This window comes from Budorcas taxicolor, chromosome 1 (genome assembly GCF_023091745.1).
Source record: "Budorcas taxicolor isolate Tak-1 chromosome 1, Takin1.1, whole genome shotgun sequence".
Taxonomy (NCBI): Eukaryota; Metazoa; Chordata; class Mammalia; order Artiodactyla; family Bovidae; genus Budorcas; species Budorcas taxicolor.
This window is the reverse complement of record NC_068910.1, coordinates 274,529-292,497: the sequence shown is the minus strand read 5'-3', so window position 1 is coordinate 292,497 and position 17,969 is coordinate 274,529. Positions and strand designations below refer to the sequence as shown.

The following is a 17,969-nucleotide window of genomic DNA, read 5'->3' as shown; positions in this document are numbered from 1 at the left end:
AGGAGTCGGGGTTGCCCAGGGAAAGGCTGGAGGCCGGCCCTGCCTGGCCTCAGGGCAGCGTGTGCCCAGTTAGTCTGACCCAGTTCTGACCACCTCATGGTTGGGACTCAGGTGGAAGTCTTGGATTCTGTACCCAGGGAACTGTTCAAATGTGCGTCGGAATTTGCTTATCCCTGGGCCTCCAGCAGGGACCCTCGGTCACCGTGACGCAGACCGTTTTGTGTAACAGTGTGTGCTGCTGCCCCGCAGTCGTCAAGCCTGTTGTCTCCCCGTTTTCAGAGCACCCACTCTGCCTGTGTGCAAGCCCCGTGAATGCACACGCGCGCACACACAGCATCACAGCTGCGGCTCTCTCGCTCAGGTCTCGGTGGCACGTGTGTGAATGTTGGCTGTATCCCGAAGAAGCTGATGCACCAGGCCGCGCTGCTAGGGCAGGCGCTGACCGACTCCAGGAAGTTCGGCTGGGAGTACAGTCAGCAAGGTGGGCGATGCATGAAACCGTCCAGACTAGGAGGGAAGAGGGAAGAATAGGTTTCTTAGAAATGCTTGCTCTTTCTGTTTCTGTAGTTGACTTTTACGTTAGTTTAATAAACACCCGTTAGGAGCTCACATGTGCCAGCTGGGCCCAGGATTCAAGACGGTCAGTGCAGACCTGCTGTCAGGCGCCTTAGGGCTGGGGAAGGGTTGTTGCAGCTCCGGCCATCCCAGACGCATAGCAGAGTGTGTGGGAGCTTTCAGGGCAGGAGCTGGAACTCGAGTCTAAGGAGAGCGCTGACTTGGGTGGAGCACCGCGGGCAGGCTGGATGGAGCAGGGTGGAGTGATGTTCACGTTGGCCTGGAGGTGGTCTAGGGGCCTCTGAGCACGTGTGAGAAGGCGGAGGAGTGTGGCAGGCCTGGAACACACAGAGCAGTGAGTGGGGGCGTGAGAGCAATGAGGTTGGAAAGCTGTTGAGGAAGAGTGTGCGGAGCCTCCGTACCAGCAGCAGTCGCTCACAGGAGGAGGAATGATGGAAACCGCAGCAAGCGTGATGCAGGGACTTGGGAGACACCCCACTGGGGGTGTGCAAAACATGCAAGGAGGTGTGCGCGCGCGACAAGCCAGGCTCTGGTTTCCGAGGGAACGTCTGCATATCGGGGAGACATTATCTCAGAGTTATTCGTAAAGTTTATTGAAAGTCCAAGGAAAATGTCAGAATGCTTTTTCCTTTTGGAACTGGACGGATTATTCTCACGTTCATATTGAGAAGTGAACGTGTGAGGCTAGCTGTGCCGCCTTTGGGGGACCAGGGGACAGACTCTCCATCAGAATTGAAGACACCGCTGCTGCTCGCCACACAACCGAGCGGATGGGTGGCGCAGCAGAGCAGGTCCTTCCGTGGGCCTGCCACGTCAGGGCCCTGGGGGCCTTCTAGGTGCCGGCCTCCGTGCTCCTGCTCCTGACTCTGCAGGTCGGGGGGAGCCGTGTTCAGCCCGCTTCTAGGGGTGCTGACATGCAGGCCTGTTGTGGACCTTCTGAGAGTGTCTTTTACACAAACCAGAAGCAGAGGTCCCCGGGGCCATGAGACGCGCGGTTCTCGGAGGCCTGGGAGCCTGGCCTGTCTGGAGAGAGGGGCCGACAGAGGACGTGAGCCCGGCGGAGAGCTAGTCAGTGGTGGTCATAACCCCAGGATCAGGGGCGTGGGGTCGGGGAACATAGTCATCAGACTGACCGTCTGGACCACACGGTCTTAGACCTGTGGTCCTGTTGCTGAGGTTGTAGGAAGCGTGACGTGACATCTGAGCCATAATCGCTGATGCCGCCCAAGTCCCCACGTGCAGTGACCTCTGTCCTCCCCTGTGCTTGGGAGTCCCTCAGCCTGGTGGGCGGGTCCCTGAGCACGCTGGAGGGTCAGGGTCCAAATGGGACCGAGGGTGAACCCCCAGTCAGCCGGGTTTGTGTTTGGGAGTCTCACCCAGCTTGACAGGACCCTGGACCAGTGTTTCCCTGGGGAGCATCAGCAGACGGGGTGAATGCAGGAAGCGAGCCCCACCTGGCAGGCCCAGGAGTAAGGAGTAAGGAGGAGCCTTGATTCCACCAGCCTCGCCCTGGCTTCAGCAGGAAGTGGGCGAGCTCGCAGCTGAGCTCTGGTACTCAGTGTCACGGCCCTGCCTGCGGGGGACCCGTGTCCCACCTGTAGATCCGGGGGCCGGCCGTGGGAGGGCAGTTTCCCACCCTGCTCCATGGATTTTCGTCATGTTCAGAACTCTGCTTCCTACGCGTTTGTAATATGAAAGGAGCTGTGTGTGTTAGTTGCTCAGTCGTGTCTGACTCTTTGCAACCCCGTGGACTGTAGCCTGCCAGGCTCCTCTGTCTATGGGATTCTCCAGGCAAGAACACTGGAGTGGGCTGCCATTTCCATCTCCAGGTGATCTTCCCGACCCAGGGATCAAACCCGGGTCTCCTGCACTGCAGGTGGGTGCTCTCCCCACTGAGCCACCAGGGAAGCCGTGGGGGCTGGAACTGCCGTAAGAAGACTGCTTGTTAATTATCTTCTGTTCACGTCTGGGTCCTTAAAGCGATGGACGCGCGTGCCGTGTGTGACTTCACGGTGGCCGTGCAGCCCCTCACTCCCGCCTGCCCCGGTCTCTCCCCCAGTGAGGCACAGCTGGGCCACCATGACGGAGGCCATCCAGAGCCACGTCGGCTCGCTGAGCTGGGGCCGCCGGCTGGCCCTGCGGGAGAACGCAGTGACCTACGTCAACTCCTACGGGGAGTTTGTTGAGCACCACAAAGTCAAGGTCAGTCGGGCCTTTGGCCCCATCGGTTGCCCCCTTACTTGTGCCTGCGCCCGCGTGAACCGGGGCTCCGTGGCCCGTGTTGAGGGCTGCGCCCAGTGTGTGAGCGTCCTGGTGTCCGATCAGTCTGGTACTGAAGGAAAAGTGAGGTTTGCTTTGCTTTTTTCAAGGCAACCAATGAAAGAGGACAGGAGGCGCTTTACACTGCTGCGAAGTTTGTCATCGCGACAGGACAGAGGCCGCGCTACTTGGGGATCCCGGGAGACAGAGAGCACTGTATCACCAGGTGGGGATGACTAGGCCAGCTGCCCGTATGTTGCGTCACGTTTGTGTCTCCAGAGTATTCCTCCCTGTCTCGTTTCACAAGAGATTTGCATTGACGACAAGCGGAAGGGCACTCAAGGCAGAGCTGAGAGCACAGACGCACACAGTGTGTCTCCAGGCCTCCAGGCGGGAGAGTGAGTCTGGGCCTTGGTCCACGCTTGCTGGAGCCCAGAGCGAAGCAGCAAATGCTGCTTCAGGGTTTCGTGTCTGTGTGATAGTGATGGGCCGGGTGACCAGGAGAACTCGCTGTCCCGACGCTAGGATCTAACGGAATTCCCAGTGGACAGCCACGGAGCCCCAGGGTGGACACACCTGCGATCCCCGAGGGCCACTCCCCCCAGCGCCTTTTGCTCTGGCCCCTGGCACCGTCCCACATGGAGCCCCTTCTCTCTGCAGCGACGACCTGTTCTCGCTGCCCTACTGCCCGGGCACGACCCTGGTGGTGGGCGCGTCCTATGTGGCGCTGGAGTGTGCGGGCTTCCTGGCCGGCCTGGGCCTGGAGGTCACGGTCATGGTGCGCTCGGTGCTCCTGCGGGGCTTCGACCAGGAGATGGCCGAGAAGGTGGGCGCCTCCATGCAGCAGCTCGGCGTGCGCTTCCTGCGCAAGTTCGTGCCCGTGGAGGTGAGTCCCGGCTCCGGACCACTTGGGCCGTCTCCCTGCCAGTCCAGCTCCACAAGCTTCCCTTCTGTTTGATTTTTTAAAAAGTCCTGAGGCGTTCGGGATGTCAGTCCCTCGACCAGAGATCAAACCTGTGCCCCCTGCCCGCGGGGGTGTCGAGTCCTAACCTCTGGACCACCATCTCCAGGAGGGAGAGGCTCCTCCTGGGGCTGCTCACGTTACCCTTGTTCACGCTGCTCCCCAGGGACCCTGAGGATGGGGTGCCCCCGGGCCTCAGCGCCCAGCTGTGCCCCTCCCATCCCCTGCCCGCCCCCCCCTGCCCACAAGTCACGCCTCAGTGCTGACGGCTCTCCTAGCGTCTGCCTCACTCCACACCCGTTCATACAGCTGCCTGCTGGGCGTCTCCACTTGAATGCCTCTCAACATCTTAAATGCAACAGGACAAAATAAAGCTCCTGACTTCCCGCCCGGTGTCCTCCCGCTGCCGTCCTGGCCTGTCTCCCTCCTTGGGAGGTGGTCCCCCGGTGCACACGGACCCCCGGCAGCTCCCTGTCCGCTCTTCCCACTCACCCAGGGCCTTGTCTGTCCCTCGACCACCCTCGGGCTGGTCCTCCGTCCTCCGCCCCTGCTCCGTGCAGATGGAACGCACCCTCCTGTACACACGCCCTGCGCCCCGCCCCCCGTGCTGTGCCACCTGCAGAGAGAATCTCTGCACTGTCCATCCCTGCCAGGTCCAGCAGCTGGAGAAGGGCCTGCCCGGGAGGCTGAAGGTCGTGGCTAAATCCACGGAAGGGACAGAGACAATGGAGGGCGTTTACAACACGGTGAGTGTCTGCCGGGCGAGCAGGGGCTGGATGGACACACCGGTGGATTGGCGCAGATGAGACACGTGGGGAGATGACACCAGGGTTGGGTTTTTGACTCTCTGTGAGACTCTAGTACAGATGGAACGTGTTGATATTTGATGGGTTTTGGTGGCACACGAAGAATACGATGCTGAAATACACGGGTGTGTGTAACCGCAGGGAACAAAGTCTGGAAGCAGGTGTGAATGGAAGTCGCTCAGTCACGTCCAGCTGTTTGCAACCCTGTGGACGGTACAGCCCATGGAATTCTCCAAGCCAGAACACTGGAGTGGGTAGCCTCTCCCTTCTCCAGGGGATCTTCCCAGCCCAGGGATCAAACCCAGGTCTCCTGCCTTGCAGACGGGTTCTTTACCAAACTACATGGGAAGCCTGGAAGCAGGTGTGCCTGCCTGCTTTTAGCGCTCACTTTCTGGGGAGTTAGATGTCTTGTACATTTCTGCATTTGACCATTTTTGCCATAAGCATTGATTATATTTTATAATCAAAAGCAACAAAAACAAGCTATGTCAAATCTCCAAACAGTGTGAGTAGTCCGTGGACCCTTGGGTGGCAGTCGTTATAACTTAAACTCATGCAAGTCAGACACCAGCATTTCTTGTGTAAACTGTAGTTTATCACTAACCTGGATCAACCTATTCATGTATGTTTCATATACTCTGACCGTGATTTTTTTCAACTAAAAGTGAATGATGTTGGGAGGATGACCGGAGCCGAAGATAGGTGTAAGGAAAACAAACATAAGAGCCAGCCCCTGTCGGGGTTTTGATCAGGGCTGTGATGCGTGTGTAACCAGCTGGAAGCACTCGATTCTGCCGTACCCAGGCTTCCGGTTCATGATACGTCTGCCCTTTGACCTAGGCCGTCTGTAATAGCCCCCAGCAAAGTTAGCACATTTCTCTGTAGACATCAAGAGCATCTTCTGTGAGATTTATTCCTAGGCATTCACATATTTCTGTATAGTTACAAATGGTGTTTCTGGAAAAGTGCCATTGTCTCTCATAGTCTGTTGCTGATAGAAAGGCTGCTCGATTGTGTGAGTGTGCGATGGTGTGATCCGATTCATCACTCAGTAATCTTGCTGAGCCCGTTTGATCACGTGTCCTTAACGGTTTGTCGTCTTCTTTGTTATGCGTGTGTAGCAAGGCCTTGCTTCCTTCTGTTGACTCCTCCTTTTCTGCGTGCGGGCACCAGCCAGGACCCCGCCCCACCCCCGCCCCCCGCCACCGCCCCGAGGCTCTGGGGTCGGGAGGGGAGTTTTCAGTGTTTCCTGGTTGAAGAGTAAGGTTTTCCATAGGGTTTGGTAGATATTCTTAATCATGGCGGATATTCTTAATCACGGGGATATTCTTGATCATGGCAGATATTAATCACGGCGGATATTCTTAATCACGGGGATATTCTTAATCATGGCGGATATTAATCACGGCGGATATTCTTAATCACGGGGATATTAATCATGGCGGATATTCTTAATCACGGGGATATTCTTGATCATGGCAGATATTAATCACGGCGGATATTCTTAATCACGGGGATATTCTTAATCATGGCGGATATTAATCACGGCGGATATTCTTAATCACGGTGGATATTAATCACGGCGGATATTCTTAATCATGGCAGATATTCTTAATCACGGCGGATATTCTTAATCACGGGGATATTCTTGATCATGGCAGATATTAATCACGGCGGATATTCTTAATCACGGTGGATATTAATCACGGCGGATATTCTTAATCATGGCAGATATTCTTAATCACGGCGGATATTCTTAATCACGGGGATATTCTTAATCATGGCGGATATTAATCACGGCGGATATTCTTAATCACGGTGGATATTAATCACGGCGGATATTCTTAATCATGGCGGATATTCTTAATCACGGTGGATATTCTTAATCATGGTGGAGAAACCATCTTCTGTTTCTGTTTGCTATGTCGTTTTTGTTGCTGTTATTTTGGTTTTTGGTTGTTAAAGGTCAGAAGCAGGAATCCAGCTGTGAGAATGCTCCTTTGTGGCTGTTGATGATTATTTTTTCCTTTAGTCTGTCAGTGTGTTGCCTTATGTTGGTTTACAGCCAGCTTTGTATTACTGGTGTAAATCCAACTGGATAATGAATGGTTCTTTTTATATATTTTTAGATTTGGCTATTCTAAAATTTTTGTATCTCTATTCATGAATTATATTGGCTTATAATTTTTATTTCACATATTGAAGTTCGCAGATTTTGATATCGAAGTTTTCTAGCTCGTGAAAGAAGTCTGGAATATGTTCCTTCTTCTTCTATTCTCTAGAAGCATTTGTGCACTGCTAGAATTGTTGCTTTTATTCAGTCGCTAAATTGTGTCTGACTCTTTGGGACCCCAGGGACTGCAGCTCGCCAGGCTTCCCTGTCCATCACCAACTCCTGGAGCTTGCTCAAACTCACGTCCATTGAATCAGTCATGCCATCCAGCTATCTCATCCTCTGTCATCCCCTTCCCCTCCTGCCTTCAATCTTTCCAGGCATCAAGGTCTTTTCCAAAGAGTCAGTTCTTTGCATCAGGTGTCCAAACTGTTGGAGTTTCAGCTTCAGCATCAATCCTTCCAGTGAATATTCAGGGTTAATTTCCTTTAGGATGGACTGGTTGGATCGCCTTGCAGTCCAAGGGACTCTCAAGAGTCTTCTCCAACACCACAGTTCAAAAGCATCAGTTCTCCGGTGCTCAGCCTTCTTGATGGCCTAGCTTTCCCATCTGTACATGGTGCACAGCTTTGACTACACAGACCTTTGTTGGCAACGTGATGTCTCAGCTTTTTAATGTGCTGTCTAGGTTGGTCATAGCTTTCCTTCCAAGGAGCAAGCGTCTTTCAATTTCATGGCTGCAGTCACCATCTGCAGTGATTTTGGAGCCCAAGAAAACAAAACCTGTCACTGTTTTCAGTGTTTCCCCATCTATTTGCTATGAAGTGATGGGACCGGATGCCATGATCTTAGTTTTTTGAATGTTGAGCTTTAAGCCAACTTTTTCACTCTCCTCTTTCACTTTCATCAAGAGGCTCTTTAGTTCTTCTTAACTTTCTGCCATAAGAGTGGTGTCATCTGCATATCTGAGGTTATTGATATTTCTCCCGGCAATCTTGATTCCAGCTTGTGCTTCATCCAGTCCAGCGTTTCTCATGATGTCCTCTGCATAGAAGTTGCATAGCGGAGTGACAGTATACAGCGTTGCATGTTTGATAGAGTGGGCCTAGAATGTTCAGTGAAGATATGTTCAGTTTTCTTTAACAGTCAAAGGGCTGTGTCTTTCTGCTGGCTATTTCTTTCCGCCAGCTTTTCCTGTTGGGTCATGGCTGATCTGCAACCGTGCCGTCCACACCCCTCGGGGTCCGGCTGTGTGGCGTGTGCTGGTGGCTGCTTCTTATACACCTGTTCTTCTCCAGATTCTCTTTCAATTACAGGTTATTACAAGACACTGAATAGTTGCCTGTGCTGTGCAGTAGGTCCTTGTTAACTCTCTAGTTTATATATAGTCCTGTGTATCTGCTAACCCCAAACTTCTAATTCATCCCTTCCTCCCCTTTCCCCTTTGGTAACCTTAAGTCTGTTTTCTGTGTGAGCGATACCAGGCAACATTTGTCTCTGTCTGATTTACTTCACTTGGTGTGATAATCTCTGTGTCCATCCGTGTTGCTGCAGTGGCGTGATGTCTTTTTATGGCTGAGTAGTATCCCACCGTATATGTTCACCACATCTTTAGCCATTCATCTGTCCATGGACACTTAGGTGGCTTCCTCCACATAAATTTAAAACCAGCTTTCCAATTTTGAAGAAGAAGCCTGCTGGGATTTTGACTGAGATTGTATTGCTTATGTAGATGGGTTTGGTAAAACTGACGTCTTAAATCAGCAGCACTGATTTTCCCTGTACACGAACCTCTGTGTTTTTCCGTTTATTATGTTCGCAAGTTCTTTAGTTTCTCTCAGCAACATTTTATCAGCTTTCTCTGGAGGTCTTTCAGGATTCTGTTAAATGTATCTCTAAGTGCTTCATATTTCTAACCTCCTGCAGATGATAGTTTAAATTTTTAAATGTTGTACGTAGAAATACAGATGACTTTTCTGTATTGACCTTCTCAGGGTTTGTTCTGCATGAAACAGTGGTTTTGTTTCTTCTTCCCAGTCTGTGCGCATTTCATTTCCTTTTCTTGCCTCGTCACCCCAGCTAAGACCTCCACGTGGTACTGAACGGAGACCGTGAGGGTCTCCCGTCTCGGGCGAGTGAGGCGGCCTCTCTCCGCTGCGAGCGTGTACACCCTCAGGGTTCTGCAGACCCTTCTGTCAGGCTGGGGACACATGCTTCTAGTCCTAGAGCACCGAGGATTTTATTGAAATCCTCAAGGGTGCTTAGTTTTGTCAAATGCTGTCCCAGCTTCTGTTGGGATTAGTTTCTGTTCAAATGATGAATTCCATTGATTGGTTTTTGTATGTTAAACCAGATTTGTATTTTGTGACAAAAAATACTTGGTCACGATCAATTATCCTTTATTTATGCTGCCCTATTTTATTTGCTGGCCTCCGTTAAACATCTGGCGTCTGCGTTCGTGGGGAGTGCTGGCTTCCGATTTTCTCTGGTTTTAGGTTACTGATGCTTCGCCGCACTGGGTCTCCGTTGCAGTGTGCGGGCTTTCTCTAGTCGCAGCGAGTGGGGGCTGTCTTCCTCGCCGTGTGTGGGCTTCTCACTGCAGCGGCCTTTCTTGTTGTTGCGCGTGGGCTCTGGAGCATCCAGACTCAGTAGCTGTGGCCCAGGGGTTTAGTTGTACCTCGGCACACGGGCTTTTCCCAGACCAGGAATTGAACCCATGTCCCCCGCGTTGGCAGGTGGATTCTTAGCCACTGGGCCACCAGGGGTGTCCTCTCGAGTTTTCTCTCTTTTTACTGCCCTTGTCTGACCTTGTGTCAGATGTTTACGCCTCTCAAGCAGGCCTTGGGGTGCTGTCCCTCTCTCTCGTCCTGGAGGCTTCGTGTGGCGCCGGTGTTTTTCTTAAGTGTCGGATACACTTTACTAACAAGATCACCTGGCTCTAGAGGTAACTCATGGAGACGTTTACACACCGTGGATTTGGTCTCGGTGAGCGTGACGCTGTCAGTCTGCTTGAGCTGCCATGGCGTCGGGGGTCGATCACATGGGGCCGCAGGGAGAGCGTGACCACCTGCGCCCCGAGGAGAGAGGCCTCAGGGGAGACGGACCCGCGGACTCTCGGTCTCAGGAGTCTGACCTCCAGAACTGAGAGGAACCTCACCCGGGGTACTTTGTTATGTTCTGAACTAGGACCGCTCTTCCCTGGTAGAAAAGCCCGCCTCCCAATGCAGGAGACAAGGGTTCAGTCCCCTGGAGAAGGGCGTGGCTACCCGTTCTTTCCAGTATTCTTGCCTGGAGAATTCCATAAAGGAGTCTGGCGGGCTACAAGGTCATGCGGTCACAGAGTCAGACAAGACTTCTCGACTGAACAATGGCCTTGTTGTACCTTAACCAACTCTGTAAAGGCCCATCTCCAAATACAGTCGCATTCCGAGGTCCTGGGGGTCAGTGCCTCGGCATGAATTAGGGGAGGAGGCATGGTGCAGCCTGTGCCGTGGGGTCACGGAGTCCTGTGGGTGCGGGTTTGGTGCAGTCTGTCTTTGCAGGCATCTGTTCCGTCTAAACTGTCAAGTTGACTGGCATAGGCTGGAGAGGACATCCTGCTGCTCTCCTGTCAGCGTCTGAAGGACTCCTCGTGATGCTCTTGGTTCCGCTCCCGGCGTTGACGGCCTGTGTTTCTGCCGTCTCTCTGAGCAGGTTCTGTGGTGCTCTTGTCCTGCTCCTGGTGTTGACGGCCTGCGTTTCTGCCGTCTCTCTAAACACAGGTTTTGTTAGCAATTGGCCGTGACTCCTGCACGAAGACGTTAGGGCTGGAGAAGATTGGTGTGAACATCAGTGAGAAGTGAGTGCCCTGGTGTTAGCGCCCAGCCCTGCTCAAAGCTCGGTGTTTCCACAGATCGCCCCTGGGAAATTCTGATTTAATTACTGAGGTGCTCTGAATTTATTTTGTAATAAGTAATCTGTCAGCTCTGTATTATCGGTTATTTCATTAATCAGTTGATAACTCTTAATGTTTTCCTTAAATATTTCATGCATTAAGCAGTTACTTGTAAAAAATAATTGTGGAAATGTATGCATCTACTTTCTGTTTAGAATGAATTTGTCTGTCCTTGATCAGGCAAAGAGGAAAGTTCCAAAGCAGTATGTTCAACTCTTGGAGAAGGCAATGGCAACCCACTCCAGTACTCTTGCCTGGAAAATCCCATGGGCGGAGGAGCCTGGTAGGCTGCAGTCCGTGGGGTCGCAAAGAGTCGGACACGACTGAGTGACTTCACTTTCACTTTTCACTTTCATGCATTGGAGAAGGAAATGACAACCCACTCCAGTGATCTTGCCTGGAGAATCCCAGGGACGGGGGAGCCTGGTGGGCTGCCGTCTGTGAGGTCGCACAGAGTCGGACACGACTGAAGCGACTCAGCAGCAGCAGCAGCAGCAGCAGTGTGTTCCGCTCTGGCACTGTTCTCAGCGCTCAGAAGGCAGGCAGTGGCTTGTCCGAGACGTGGCTCCAGGGACACTTGGTGGAAGAGCGTCTGCTTCAGCAGTGCAGTCAGTTGTAATATTTTTTCTTCCCCGAACACAACAGGACGGGCAAGATCCCAGTAAACGGCGAGGAGCAGACCAGTGTGCCCTATGTCTACGCTGTCGGGGACGTCCTGGAGGGCAAGCCGCAGCTCACCCCAGTCGCCGTGCAGGCGGGCAAGCTGCTGGCGCGAAGGCTTTTTGGGGGCCGATCAGAGAAGGTAAGTTTCTCACTGCTGTCTTTGGGACAACGTCTGAGTCACAGTCACGATGAGAGGAAAGTCAGTGTGTGCACTGCGTGCTCGCTTTGCTGGGAAGGCACCCCCGTGTCGCGTGCAGTTCCCTACCGTTTGCTGATGGTTTTGAGTAAATGCTTTATGAGCGTCTTACGTGCAGGGTGTTGTCCTAGGTGACGCGGGGGCACCCAGGTGGGGCCGTCTTGTCTTCTTACCGGAGGGGTCAGGGAACGTGTCCTGGGTGGGTTGCTGCTCCAGCACCGGGGGCAGGGCCACGCAGCTCAGGATCAGATGGGCTCAGCGTGTGGCCGTCTCCCCTGGGCAGGCCAGCCTGTCGCCCTGCCCGATGTGGCGGAAGGGCCTCCTGCTCATCCTCGCAGGGGTGCGGTCCTGTGCGTGGCTGGGGGTCCCGGTCTCACTGAAGCGGCCAGAGTTGGGGCTCCCCGTTGGCTCAGTGACTCAGTTCCCCGAACCGTGGTGGCTGGTGGTCACCTGCACTGGGCTGTGCTTGTCTGTCTTCTGTTTATAAATGTACGTCGTGCGGATTTTCACTGTAAAAAACAGGACAAAACGAGACACGAGCATTCTGTCTTGCAGTGTGACTACGTCAACGTCCCCACCGTCGTGTTCACGCCCTTGGAGTATGGCTGCTGTGGGTACTCAGAGGAGAAGGCTGGTGAGGTGTGCCAGGCGGAGAATCTGGATGTAAGCTGTGCGGCTGGTGCATTCTCAGACCTTGCCCCTAAGCCACGGCTTCCCCCGTCGGGCACTTCTTATTCTGTACTTCTGCAAGTTCCTATAACGTCTGCATTGTCAGAAATTATATTCCTGCTTTGGGAAAGTTGGAAAGTAAATAATGTAAGCCCTGCCTCTAGCAGAGTGTGACCGTCGCACAGCTGGGAAAAAGGACGCCGACTGTGCACCCAGGGATCTGCACAGGCAGCATCTGCGGCGGGAGGCCTCTAGGGGAGTGCACCGTGTCCCGGGAGGTGGGCACCAGGGGCTGGGGTTCACGGCAGCTCCTCCTCTCCTGCTGGGGTTCACGTGTGCATGTGTGTGTGTGTGCGCACATGTGTACGTCTATGTGTACATGTGTATGCGTGTGTGTACGTGTGTGTGCATGTGCGTGCACGTGTGTACGTCCAGGTGTATGTGTGTGCATGCACGTATGTGTACGTGCGTGTGCACACACGTATGCACATGCATGTGCATGCATGTGCATGCACACGTGTACGTCCAGGTGTACATGTGTGTGCACGCACGTGTGTGCATGTGCACGCGAGCACACGTGTATGTACGTGTGTGTGCGTGCCCGTGTGCACACGTGTGCATGTGCATGCCCATGTGTGCACACGTGTGCATGTGTCTGCGTGTGTGTACGTGCATGTGTACATGTGTGTGTGCACACACACTCTTGCAGGTCACACTTATGTTCCTGCAGAAACAGACGCATGTGGCAGCCACATGCACGTGGCCTCCCCCCACTGCAAGTTCACTGCCCGTCCTGGCCTTTGGAGGAGCTGACTCACCCAGTGTTTGTCAGTTGCGCATCGTGGGGCGTTTGCTGGCCCGAGCTGGCTCTGTCCACCTTCCCCACGTGGCGCGGCAGGGCCAGGCTCAAGAAGTGGTTCTGGGAGCCCTTGCCCTGTCTGCAGGCTCGGGAGGGGCGGTTCCAGGGCTGCGGGGCTGCGGGGTTGTGGGCCATACTGACGCCCCCAGAGCTGCTCTCTGCTCCGCTCCACCCTTGCCCGTCTGGTCACGCCGCCTCACGGTGTGTTCTCACTGTGATGCGGTGGGTGGTCCGAGTAGCTTTCTCCTGCCCTTCTCCCCACGTGGGAGGGTTGGGGGGATGAAGGGGGTCAGAGGATTAGGACCACCGCGTTTTCAGGGGCTGTTGTTTAGGTGGTGTTTTCAGTGAGAAGTTTCCATTTCAGAGGACGTAATTTGATTGGTGTTTATAATTAACTCCTGGGAATAATGAACCACCTGTGTGAGTGGTGAGGTTTCACTCAGGTCTCTGACAAGTGGTGGTAGCCATCGTGGAGCTGACACTTAGTTACAAAGGCACGTGAGAGGGAGGGTGCAGGAGGCTGCAGCCCAGACGGAGGGCTGTGTCTATAGGAGCCCCTGTCTTGGGGTCGCTCTCGGGCCTCTCCTAAGGCCCCCTGCACATCAGCACCCCTAGTCTAGACTTTCACTTTTGCATTTTGCAGGACTGAAAATTTGATCTATTAGTATTTTTGATATTCCTATTATAAAGAGACTTGAGGAAACCTCACATAAATCCACATATTGTATCTTTTCAAGTGAGGAAATTAAGGAGAAAAGGTGAGGGTAGCCGCAGTTCAGTTCAGTTCAGTTCAGTCGCTCAGTTGTGTCCGACTCTTTGCGACCCCATGAATCACAGCACACCAGGCCTCCCTGTCCATCACCAACTCCCGGAGTTCACTCAGACTCACTTCCATCGAGTCCGTGATGCCATCCAGCCATCTCATCCTGGGTCGTCCCCTTCTCCTCCTGCCCCCATCCCTCCCAGCATCAGAGTCTTTTCCAATGAGTAAACTCTTCGCATGAGGTGGCCAAAGTACTGGAGCTTCAGCTTCAGCATCAGTCCTTCCAAAGAAACCCCAGGGTTGATCTCCTTCAGAATGGACTGGTTGGATCTCCTTGCAGTCCAAGGGACTCTCCAGAGTCTTCTCCAACACCACAGTTCAAAAGCATCAATTCTCCGGCACTCAGCCTTCTTCACAGTCCAAGTCTCACATCCATACATGACCACTGGAAAAACCATAGCCTTGACTAGACGGACTTTAGTCGGCAAAGTAATGTCTCTGCTTTTGAATATGCTGTCTAGGTTGGTAATAACTTTTCTTCCAAGGAGTAAGTGTCTTTTAATTTCATGGCTGCAGTCACCATCTGCAGTGATTTTGGAGCCCAAAAAAATAAAGTCTGACACTGTTTCCACTGTTTCCCCATCTATTTGCCATGAAGTGATGGGACCGGATGCCATGATCTTCGTTTTCTGAATGTTGAGCTTTAAGCCAACTTTTTCACTCTCCTCTTTCACTTTCATCAAGAGGGTTTTTAGTTCCTCTTCACTTTCTGCCATAAGGGTGGTGTCATCTGCATATCTGAGGTTATTGATATTTCTCCCGGCAATCTTGATTCCAGCTTGTGTTTCTTCCAGCCCAGCGTTTCTCATGATGTACTCTGCATATAAGTTAAATAAGCAGGGTGACAATATACAGCCTTGACGTACTCCTTTTCCTATTTGGAACCAGTCTGTCGTTCCATGTCCAGTTCTAACTGTTGCTTCCTGATCTGCATACAGATTTCTCAAGAGGCAGGTCAGGTGGTCTGGTATTCCCATCTCTTTCAGTAAGACGAGATAAGAAAATGGAATTCATTCACAAAACTCATGCCATAAAGTCCTCTGGACTTTGATCTGTGATAAGAACTTGTATGTATAATATCAAAGAACTCTTACAACAATAAAAACCAAACAACCTGGCTTTTAAAAGAGCAAAGGGTATTTCCCCAAAGAGCGTGCGCAGGTGACCAACAGACACGTGGGAAGAGTCTCGGCGTCACTGTCACCAGGGAACCACAGCGCAAGCTCCGTGAGAGGCTGTGGGCTGATTTGTGAAAGTTTTCACCGTTTCTGTGGCTCCTGTCTTCACTCTTCTGATGGTGTCCTTTGAAGCACAAAGCTCTTTCCCTTTGGTGCAGCGCCCCCCCGCCCCGTGTGCCTTGTTTTCTTCTGTTGCCACGTGCACTTTGATGGACTTCTGACAAATCATTGTCTGACCCACAGTCATGATGATTGACGCCTGTGTTTTCTTCCTAGAGTGTTGGGGCTTTCAGCTCTGACGTGTGGGCCTCTGATCCATTCTGAGAACTTTCTGTACACGTGTGAGGTCAGGGTCCAGCCTCATCCCCCCACACGTGAGAGCCCGTTTCTCCTTGAAGAGCTTCCTCCTAGTGAGGAAACACGGGCACTGATGTAGCTTACAGATTTCAGTGTAATTGGGAGGGTGGATAGGAGGGCAGAGGGCAGGGAAGAGAGAGTGAAGCCTTCTGAACAGGAGGGCAGGCCAGGAAGGAGAGCCCGCCCAGGAGCAGGCAACCGCAGCAAAAGTGTGCTATTTAGAAGCGTGCAGGCTGATGACAACCAGGAGGAAAGGCACTTGTGTCTGATTGAAAAGGGCACTGGGCGGCAGAGGCGGCTGGTCACAGACCAGAGCTTTTAAATTTGCACTTCTTGTACATAAGTTGATTTAACAATTAAAACTCTTTACAAAGGCAATAATAGGGAGATCATTTTGGGGGGTGGGCTGTGCCACTGAGCTTGTTAGATCTTCATTCCCCAACCAGGGATTGAACTCGCGCCCCCACACACAGAAAGCACAGAGTCCTAACGACTGGACCCCTCGGGAACTCCGAAGGGAGGGTCTGGACAGGAGGGCACTGGGCAGAGGAGGCCGCCAGCCCTGTTGGACGGTAGTGTGTCCTGAGGGCATGGGTGCTAAAACTGTGCTGAGCGGCACACGGGCGACAGAAAGACCCGCAGGACAGAAGCTGAAGCCCAGACTGATGCAGGTGCTTAGGAGAATTGTGATAAAGGCGGTGTTTTAAATTTATGGCAAAAGACGTTCATTAAGGGTGTTGGAGTAAGTGGACAGCATTTAGGAAAAATGTGAAGTTGGGTCCACACTTCACGCCCACTTTGAACCAGGAGGATCAAATACTTAAGCGAAACAGAATCTTCCAAGTGCTGGGAGGAAAAGCAGAGCTAACACGTTGGTGTGACAAGCCAACTCACTGGAAAATACCCTGATGCTGGGAAAGATTGAGGGCAAGAGAAGGGGACAACAGAGGATGAGATGGCTGGATGGCATCACCGACTCCACGGACATGAGTTTGAGCATGCTCCGGGAAATAGTGAAGGACAGGGGAGCCTGGCGTGCTGCAGTCTCTGGGGTCGCAGAGAGTCAGACACGACTGAGCGACTGAACAGACAATGCACGTGAGGAAGGGGGTGGAGGGGCACAGGGGAGGGTTCCGCGCGGGACTTGGGGCGCGTCGGAGCCAGGGCTTTCTGTTGCAGAAATCCTGTCTATACTCTCAAGAGTTGGCGCCATCTCTTTTCTTAACATTCGGGGTATATTTTAGGGAGAACACCTTGGGGTGAAGAAGCATTTATCTCATGTTCCTCATAGCCAGAGAGATTAGAAAGTTTGTAATAAAATGTGCAGAAGAGTTCATTTCCATCAGACTCGGAAGCTGGGATCACGCGTGTTTAAGTTTCTGAGAGCTGGTGGACAAACTGCCATCTCTGTGTGATCAAGGAGCCCTGCAGGTGTCTCCGTGGACGCTGACCTCTGCCTCTCTTGCAGGTCTACCACACTCTGTTCTGGCCTCTCGAGTGGACAGTGGCCTGCAGAGACAACAACACTTGCTACGCGAAGATAATCTGCAATAAACTGGACAACGTACGTCATGTGGTTGGAAGCGGGCATGCTTTGATTTTAAAATTTCGCTTTTAGTCTCGTATCTGGGTTTTTATAATCTCCTTAAAGATAGCTCTCGAGGCTAGGCAGAAATCCTTCAGACTGCCGCCCAAGTGCTGTGCTTGCAGAGGACGGACACAGGCCTCCCTTTCTCTGTGTGATCGTGTCTCTCAGGGGTGCCCTGACTGGCAGTGTGGAGCCTCAGGCTCTGCTGCAGTCTGGGCCATCAACGACACAGTGTAGGCGCGTCCGTCTGCATCTGGAGACACAGGCGTGCCTTGAAGACGTTACGGGGCTTGGTTCCAGACCTGGCAATAAATCGTGCGGGCCCCGGTTTTGTTTGGTTTCCCTGCGTGTGTGAGGTCACATTTACACCAGACTACAGTCTTTATCAGTCACATTCTGTCTAAAAAATTCAACGTACAACCTTAATTTAAAAATACTTTATGCTTAAGCACTCTAACCATCAGCTGTGCCCTCAGCAGATTGTAACCTTCTTGCTGGTGGAGGCTCTGGCCTCAGTGCTGGGGCTGCCGACTGATCAGGGCGGAGGTGGCTGAAGGCTGGGGTGGCTGCAGCTGTTCCTCAAAGCAAGATGTCCAGGGCGCTGGCCGCTTGGAAGGGCCCTTCTGTCACGAGTGGTCCCCGGAGCAGGCAGTGCTGCCTGAAAGCGCCTCGCCCACAGTGGCACTGCCACCCTGCCGTTCCTTTATCCACCAAGCGTGAGTCGTGTCCCGAGTCCTGGTTGTCATCACGGCTGCGGTCACGGCCTCTTGCAGGAGTGGCTCCATCTCGGGAACCGCTGTCGGTGCTTGTCCGTCGGGAGCAGCTCCCCCTGCGATGGGTTCATCCTCAGGTGGCGGCAGCTCAGCCCCGTCTTCAGGACCCACTTCTGAGCCCCGTCCTCCTGTGGCTTCCACCACGTCCCCCTTCCTTCCTCTAGGAAGTCCTGGGGCCCTCACTGTCATCCACAGAGGCTGGAGTCAGGTTCTT

The 17,969-nt window shown here is 52.9% G+C and overlaps 1 protein-coding gene across 2 annotated transcripts in view; it reads left to right on the top strand.

The window, feature by feature from the left end:
* Nucleotides 1-17,969, top strand: part of TXNRD3 (thioredoxin reductase 3) — a 34,555-nt gene that overhangs the window by 13,264 nt on the left and 3,322 nt on the right. Inside the window, exons 6-14 of one of the 2 annotated variants that reach the window (XM_052643636.1) lie at nt 362-481; nt 2,636-2,778; nt 2,946-3,061; nt 3,496-3,721; nt 4,450-4,542; nt 10,477-10,553; nt 11,295-11,451; nt 12,064-12,171; nt 16,863-16,958. In XM_052643636.1, the coding sequence (XP_052499596.1) occupies nt 362-481; nt 2,636-2,778; nt 2,946-3,061; nt 3,496-3,721; nt 4,450-4,542; nt 10,477-10,553; nt 11,295-11,451; nt 12,064-12,171; nt 16,863-16,958 (1,136 nt within the window). The remainder of the gene's footprint in view (nt 1-361; nt 482-2,635; nt 2,779-2,945; nt 3,062-3,495; nt 3,722-4,449; nt 4,543-10,476; nt 10,554-11,294; nt 11,452-12,063; nt 12,172-16,862; nt 16,959-17,969) is intronic. The other variant, XM_052642876.1, reaches the window with a different exon arrangement.